Source organism: Scomber scombrus, chromosome 6, assembly GCF_963691925.1.
Source record: "Scomber scombrus chromosome 6, fScoSco1.1, whole genome shotgun sequence".
NCBI classification, from domain to species: domain Eukaryota; kingdom Metazoa; phylum Chordata; class Actinopteri; order Scombriformes; family Scombridae; genus Scomber; species Scomber scombrus.
The window spans coordinates 2,021,735-2,030,522 of NC_084975.1; the positions used below are offsets into that span (position 1 = coordinate 2,021,735).

Consider the following 8,788-nt stretch of genomic DNA (forward strand, 5'->3'; position numbering starts at 1 on the left):
TATAGTTCCTACTAACACAGTTATAGTATATATCCTTCATGTTGTCGTCCCAGGTCAAATTGACCCTGTTTGTTTTGACTGTTCCTTCTTTCCTCCCTTCCTTCCTTCCATCTTTCCTTCCTCCCTTCCTTCTTTCCTTGTTTTGACTGTTCCTTCCTTCTTTCCTTCTTCCTTCCTTCCTTCCTTCCTTCCTTCCTTCCTTCCTTCCATCTGTCCTTCCTTCTTCCCTTCCTCTTTTCCTTCCTCCCTCCTTTCCTTCCTTCCTTCCTTCCTTCCTTCCTTCCTTCCTTCCTTCCTTCCTTCCTTCCTTCCTTCCTTCCCTCCTTCCTTTCCTTCCTTCTTTCCTTTCCTTCCTCCCTTCCTTCTTTCCTTCTTCCTCCCTTCCTTCCTTCCTTCCTTCCTTCCTTCCTTTCCTTCCTTCCTCCTTCCTCCCTTCCTTCCTTCCTTCCTTCCTTCCTTCCTTCCCTCCCTCCCTCCCTCCCTTCCTTTCCTTCCTTCCTTCCTCCCTCCCTCCCTCCCTCCCTCCCTCCCTCCCTTCCTTCCTTCCTTTCCTTCCTCCCTCCCTCCCTCCCTCCCTCCCTCCCTCCCTCCCTCCCTTTCCTCCTTCCTCCCTCCCTTCCTTCCTTCCTTCCTTCCTTCCCTCCCTCCCTCCCCTCCCTCCCTCCCTCCCTCCCTTCCTTCCTCCCTCCCTCCCTCCCTCCCTCCCTTCCTCCTTGACTCGAGGGTTAATCTAATATTTTCTCTCCTCTGCAGACGACAGAGCAAGTGGGCGACTGGCGTAAGAACATCGAGGATAAAGCCGACAGGAAGAAGATGTTCGAGACTTCCTAAACACAACAGCTGCTGTTTGTCTGTTTCTGTTTCTATGAACTCTGCGTGTCTCGTGTGTTGGTTGAACCAGACGCAGTGATGTTGGGTTATTATTGATGAGAGGTTTGAACAGCAGGTTGAAATGACTGAGAGGGTTTTATTGGTTTTTATTTTGCACTTTGTTTTGTCTGGAAGGAGAAGAAGGAGCATCGAAGGTTTCTGCAGGTTCACGTACCAACAATAAAAAGTCTTAAAGTATTAAAAACAACACAAATCCACTAAATAAAACATGTTCAATAAAAACAATAAAGTCAAATGTGGAAGAAAATGTCTTTGTTTGTTTGAGTCTTTTCACACATTCAGAAATACTGAAGTAAAAACAAAATAAACCATCAATCATTGTTTAACCCTCCTGTTGTCCTCGAGTCAAGGAAGGAAGGGAGGGAAGGAAGGAAAGAGAGGAAGGAAGGAGGGAGGAAGGAAGGAAGAAGGAAGGAAAAGAGGGAGGAAGGAAGGAAGGAAGGAAAGGAGGGAGGAAGGAAGGAGTGAAGGAAGGAAAGGGAGGAAGGAAGGAGGGAAGGAAGGAAGGAAGGAAAGGGAGGAAGGAAGGAGGGAAGGGAGGAAGGAAAGAAGGAAGGAGGGAGGGAGGAAGAAGGAAGGAAGGGAGGGAGGAAGTAAGGAGAGAAGGAGGAAGGGAGGAAAGGAGGGAGGAAGGTCGGAAGGAAAGGAAGGAAAGGAAGGAAGGAAGGACAGAGGAAAGAAGGAAGGAAGGTAGGAGGGAGGGAGGAAAGAAGGAAGGAAGGAGGGAGGAAGAAGGAAGAAAGGAAAGGAGGGAGGAAGGAAGGAGGGAAGGAAGGAAAGGGAGGAAGGAAGGAGGGAAGAGGAGAAGAAGGAAGGAGGGAAGGAATGAGAGAAGGAAGGAAGGAAAGGGAGGAAGGAAAGAAGGAAGGAAGGGAGGGAGGAGGGAGGGAGGGAGAAAGGAAAAGAGGAAGGGAGGAAGGAAGGAAAGAAGGAATGGGGGAAGGTAGGGGTGAGGAAAGAAAGAGAGAAGGAGGGAGGAAGGAAGGAAAGGAGGGAAGAAAAGGGGATGGAGGAAGGAAAGAAGGATGGGAGGAAAGAGAGAGGAAGGAAAGAAAGAGAGGAGGGCTGAGGGAGGAAATGACAGAAGGAAGGAAGGTAGGAAAGAAGGAACAGTCAAAACAGACAGCGTCAATTTGACCCTGGAGGACGACAGGAAGGTTAATAAAGTAAAATACATAATGATTGAAACTGTTTCAAAGACTTTAACTGGATTAAATATGTTGGGGAAACTTTTCTTTTTATTAATTAATGTATTTTTTTTGCCTAATCAGTCAAATGTTTGTATCTTTAGTCTTAACAAACTGACATAATTCCTATAAAACATAATAAATATAAATCAGGTTCATCATTAGTTGTGACTCTGCGTATTTAGAGAATAAACTACATATATTTATATATATATATATTTATATATTACATCTTTCTTAGCTTAAAAAGAGATTACTATCAGCATCAAACAACAACTGTATTATTCCATATTTATATTAATTATTCTGTGTGTTAGTCATTAATTATGTATAGTTATAATCACTGCTCTGAACATTAAATCATTGTTTTAAAAACTATCAATAAACTCTAAATGCATTGATGTATTCTCCATTAGAGATGATGATGTCACGTGTTTCCTCTGCCTGGGTTGATTGCTTCATGTGTTCCACCTGTCTTGTGTCTCTCACCTGTGTCCTGTTAGTGATTACCTCATCATGTCTATAAAGGTTCTGGTTTTCAGGTCAGTCTCTGTTTGTTCTGTGTTATTTAGCACAGTGTTAGCCTTCTGTTTCCTTCGAGTTACTTCCTGTTGTGTTTCCTGTGAGTTACTTCCTGTTGTGTTTCCTGAGTTGGCCAATAAAGTGCCTTTTCCCCCCCGAGATTGTCTGCTTTCTGGGTCCACCTGCTACTCATCTATGACATCATGTATAATACACACAACAAGATAAAGATCTGATTAAACTTTGGATGAAGCAAATCCAGTCTGACTGATTCATTAAAGGACAGATTCAGATTTTTTTTAGGCCTGTCTTAAAGCAGCAGTCATGTTTCCCTCTCTGTAATGATTCCTCCTCTCTGTAATGATTCCTCCTCTCTGTAATGATTCCTCCTTTCTGTAATGATTCCTCCTCTCTGTAATGATTCCTCCTGTTCATACTGACTATTAAAAGATCTTCTAATGTGCTTTCAATGTAAAGTGATGGAGGACTAAATCCACAGTGTTTCCACACAGTCATTTAACCGTCCTGTTGGGAAGGGTAGGAAGGAAGGAAAGGAGGAGGGAATGAAGGAAGGAAGGAAGGAAAGTAGGGACGAAGGATGGGAGGAAAGGAAAGAAGGACGGAGGAAAGAAGGAAGGAAGGGGAGGGAGGGAGGAAAGAAAGAGAGTCAGAGAGAGAGAGAGAGAGATCCTTCAAACAGCATTTTTAAACAATAATTCCACTTAAAATTCCTCCTTAAGTAGATTTTTTCTTTCTTTTCTTGAAGCATTATCATCAAAAATAAACCCAACATGTCATTTTTTTTTTTATAGTTTGGTGTCTTATAAATGTGTTTTCTATATATATAAAGTTTCTCATCAGGCTCAGTTGTAGATTTGTAGAGAGAGAGATATTTTCTAATATTTTTTAAAAAGAATCATTTTACAGCAGAAATAAAAACCATCAAACACTCAGAAGATGATTTTACTATGAATTTCTCCACTTTATTCATTAATTACATCCAACTTATGCAGCAGTAAATATAAACAATAAATCAAATCTGTCACATTTTTCCCTCTTGTGTGAATATTTACGTCATAATTCTTTAATTTCTCTCAGGTCTAATTTACAGGATCTAATGAACCAGTTTAGTTCTTTAGAGGTTTTCTTCTTCTGGTTCTCTGTAACTTTAAATAGGACGAACACATGAGCATTATGAAAGGATCCTCTAATGATTACAGCAAGAAAACACATGTTTAACTCTTCATCTGGGTACCTCACTCATGTTTTAAACCTGTCCTTTAATTAATGTGTTAGACGCTGCTTGGTTCTTTATATTTCTTGAGTATAATAAGTTTATAATTAGTGACGGCGGCGCTAAAATAAAAGGTGTTTAAAATCCTGTGTGAAGGAGTTAAGGTGTGAACAAAGAGGATCAATAATCTAATCTGACAACAAGATCCTATAATTCTTTAATGCTTTAAAAAACTCCCCCACTGCTGCTGTGAGATATACCCCCAACACACACACACACACACACACACACGCACACACACACACACACACACACGCTGTCACACTCCTTGTAAGGTGCTCTGCCTCTGGGTTGCTGGGGGCCCGAGGTTCTGGGGCCTCTAAGGTTTCCTGAGCAGCTAACTTTAACTGGGTTGAGAGGTGAGAATGTGAGGAGACGCCTCAGAGTTATATTTGGATCATGTGACTTCACCGAGACTCAGCCCTTTAAAAAACGCTGCGTTTCAGTCCATCGCCAGTCTGATGCCTCCTGAAGGCCTTAAAGCTTCAGACACTAGTTTAACTTCAGACGCTAGTTTAGCTTTAGACGCTAGTTTAGCTTTAGACGCTAGTTTAGCTTCAGACGCTAGTTTAGCTTTAGACGCTAGTTTAGCTTCAGACGCAAGTTTAGCTTCAGATGCTAGTTTAACTTCAGACGCAAGTTTAGCTTCAGACGCTAGTTTAACTTCAGACGCTAGTTTAGCTTTAGACGCTAGTTTAGCTTCAGACGCAAGTTTAGCTTCACAGACTAGTTTAGCTTCAGACGCAAGTTTAGCTTCAGACGCTAGTTTAACCTCAGACGCTAGTTTAGCTTCACAGACTAGTTTAGCTTCAGACGCTAGTTTAAATTCAGGTGTTTGCGTCTACAGTTTGAGGTACTTGTACTTTACTGTAGTACAGTTTGAGGTACTTGTACTTTACTGCAGTACAGTTTGAGGTACTAGTACTTTACTGTAGTACAGTTTGAGGTACTTATACTTTACTGCAGTACAGTTTGAGGTACTTGTACTTTACTGTAGTACAGTTTGAGGTACTTGTACTTTACTGTAGTACAGTTAGAGGTACTTATACTTTACTGCAGTACAGTTTGAGGTACTAGTACTTTACTGTAGTACAGTTTGAGGTACTTATACTGTACTGTAGTACAGTTTGAGGTACTTGTACAGTTTGAGGTACTTGTACTTTACTGTAGTACAGTTTGAGGTACTTGTACTTTACTGTAGTACAGTTAGAGGTACTTATACTTTACTGCAGTACAGTTTGAGGTACTAGTACTTTACTGTAGTACAGTTTGAGGTACTTGTACTTTACTGTAGTACATTTTGAGGTACTTGTACTTTACTGTAGTACAGTTAGAGGTACTTATACTTTACTGTAGTACAGTTTGAAGTACTTGTACTTTACTGTAGTACAGTTTGAGGTACTTATACTTTACTGCAGTACAGTTTGAGGTACTAGTACTTTACTGTAGTACAGTTTGAGGTACTTATACTTTACTGTAGTACAGTTTGAGGTACTTGTACTTCACTGCAGTACAGTTTGAGGTACTTGTACTTTACTGTAGTACAGTTTGAGGTACTTGTACTTTACTGTAGTACAGTTAGAGGTACTTATACTTTACTGTAGTACAGTTTCAAGTACTTGTACTTTACTGTAGTACAGTTTGAGGTACTTGTACTTTACTGTAGTACAGTATGAGGTACTTGTACTTTACTGTAGTATTTCCATGTGATGCTACTTTCTACATCTCAGAGGGAAATATTGTACTTTCTACTCCACTACATTTATTTGACAGCTTTAGTTACTTTTCAGATGCAGATTTGACACAATGGATCATATAATATAATATATAATATATATATTATATTATATATATATATAATATAACAAGCTTTATAAATACAACACATTGTTAAAGATGAAACCAGACAGCAGTGTGTAGTCGGCTCACATCTCAGATGTCTATGAGTTGTTAACAGCTCCACCAAATACTGATTTTTCCCTCTAAACTTCTCACATGCTTTCATTTCAATAAATGTTCAAATGATCCAATATTTCAGCAACAATCAAAGATTAGAGAAAAAGTCCAAAAACTGAAAACACATTTGTGAATCAGAACCAGGTGGGGAGTTCTGGTCCTCTGAAATGATGCCAACGTGGAAGTAATTTAAAACTGCATTCTATCAAAAGGCCACCAGGGGGCGACCGTTTTGGTGTCAAAAGGACTTCCGTCTCTATACAAGTCAATGGAGAATTCACCAACTTCTCACTTGATTTCTAACCTCAGTAAACGTTTTCAAAATGTGGCACCTCATGCTCCTCCTGATGCCCATATAAGTAGAATCAGTGTTTTTATTTTTCCCAGCATGCACTGGAAATCAAGTTGGCGCTGCTCAGATCCGATACTATTGGCCACCGAGCAGCAGTCCACAAACCAATGGGTGACGTCACGGATGTTACGTCCATTATATATACAGTCTATGATCACAACTTAGTTTTTTCTTCTTTCCTCTCCCATTAATCATCTCACCACCCCTCACATTTATCTGCTGACCCTTTGGAGGGGCCCCACCCCTAGGTTGGGAACCACTGGACTAAACTAGCTAACTGTATATAAAGTAGTTCACTATGTCACTTGAGGGAACACAACAGTGATTGAGCTCATGGGCTTAATGTCAGTGGTGACATTTAGTGAGTGCTGCCTGTGTGAGACTGTTTAACTACAACAACATCCAACCTTTGAGGACTTGAATGAGTTCAACCTACAACGGCACAATGAATTCCTCCACTGAGTAAAATAGTTCCTGCAGAGAGACAACAACCTGCTCCTCAAGAACAAGAACAGGAGCTTCATCCAAAGATCAGAGTACATGAGAGTGAATAATGTGACCTGTGAGGTACTTGTACTTTACTGTAGTACAGTTGGAGGTACTTGTACTTTACTGTAGTACAGTTTAAGGTACTTATACTTTACTGTACTACAGTTTGAGGTACTTGTACTTTACTGTAGTACAATTAGAGGTACTTGTACTCTACTGTAGTACAGTTTAAGGTACTTATACTTTACTGTAGTACAGTTTGAGGTACTTGTACTTTACTGTAGTACAGTTTGAGGTATTTGTACTTTACTGTAGTATTTCCATGTGATGCTACTTTCTACATCTCAGAGGGAAATATTGTACTTTCTACTCCACTACATTTATTTGACAGCTTTAGTTACTTTTCAGACCAATCAGCAGCATTATAACCTCACTGAGAAGCTTCAACAGCTGATGAAGAAGTCAGAGATAAAGAGCTGAGCAGTATGAGGAGCTTCTCATGCTCCTCGATGTCTAGATGGTACATGAGGACACTGTGAGGAGAAGGTGGAGAAACAGTATCTAAACTAACCAACATGACCAAACTCTTCATAATAAAGTGACTCACTGATGTTGTTTTTATAGTTTTTAATCATCAACAGAGGAATAAGATATAACAGACACATTAATACACACATTAATACTTGTTAGTAGATCAGTTCCCAGCTCTCCTGTAAAGTAATATCTACTGGTATAAAGACAGATGGAGGTTTTATCCTGAAGGTTTGTGTAGCCCCAGGAGGAGGACCTGCTTCTCCTACTAGGTCTCTGGTTATTATTGGTGATTTAGAGCCAATAAGGTCAGACAGCAGAAGTTTATGAGCTGATGCAAACTGATCCAATTTCATGTCAACGCACTGAGAGAAAAGAACTGAGACGGCAAAACCTAAAGAGGGGGGTGGGGGGTGGGGGGGCTTGTCAGGACACTGAGATAGTTTATATATATTGGGATAATGTCTGCAACAGAATTGGGTCTAATTATCATCCCCATCTTTTAATTATCTAACTCTAATCTCTCCATCTTGTCTACTTCTATATTTTAGGATGTGCTGCTCTAATATGTGAGAATAAGATAATTAAATCCTGCTATTATAGTTTGTTTAATGGTTTATTGATGTGGACGGAAGTCGGACGTAACGCAGATTCCTGAAGTTGACTAATCCCATTTAAGAGGGGGCGGGGCTTAAAGAGACAGGCGCTAAAACCCCCCTTAGATATAAATATAGACCTGAAATATGTCCTCTTTCATGTCAGCACATACGACAGCTGAACAAGCCTGGAATGAACACAGTCAAGAGAGGAAATAAACATTTAAACGTACAGACAGAGTCCGCAGACAGAGGGAGCTACAGGCTGACATTTACACCAAGGCTGGGCTGAGAGGTCAAAGGTTAAAGAGAGGGGGGGAGGGGGGGCAGAGGAGGTCCTGTTCAACATGCACGGCTCTTTGAAAACTGACACTGGTATTATTTTTGGAGCTGAAGCTGCTTGAAAGGTGATATTTTGTGCAGGTGGTCGGAAGTAAAAATGATTAAAGGTGAATTAATCAGGAAACACAAAGAGGAATAACAGTCTCAGCAGCGCCCCCTGCAGGAGGAGAGGGAGGTTATTTATTGTGCTTCTCAGAGCTGAAACAGACCAAACAGAGAATCTCATTTTACCACCAGGAGTCGTCATGAACAGGACCAGAGTTTCCTTTTAACCCTTTAACCCTTTAACCCTCACATACTGTTCATATTCTGACCCGTCACAGTTAGAATTAGTCTCAGTAACAAACTTCTGAACCACAAATCATTCATAAACACCTCATCAGTCGCAGATTAATGTGAGATTCATCCGTAATGAAGCTTTCATAGAGCACTTTTTATGAGGAAAAACTATATAAAAAACACTATATAATGGTCCACTGTTACATCAGACAGGAGAAGCAAATCAACAAATGATATTAAATGTGAAGAATGAATATTTTGGATATTTTGGATGAATATGTGTCGTATATATATTTCCTTCTTTGTATGTTAAATTCATCAGATTGATCAGACCATCAAGTAACTGCCA

General features: G+C 40.4%; 1 protein-coding gene across 1 annotated transcript in view; it reads left to right on the plus strand.

Moving 5' to 3' along the window:
- The window catches only part of LOC133981678 (troponin I, fast skeletal muscle-like), a 5,954-nt gene extending 4,829 nt beyond the window's left edge, over nt 1–1,125 (plus strand). The window contains exon 7 of the mRNA XM_062420496.1: nt 754–1,125. Within this exon, the coding sequence (XP_062276480.1) occupies nt 754–831 (78 nt within the window). The 3' untranslated portion in view covers nt 832–1,125. The remainder of the gene's footprint in view (nt 1–753) is intronic.
- The last annotated feature ends 7,663 nt before the right edge of the window (nt 1,126–8,788 follow it).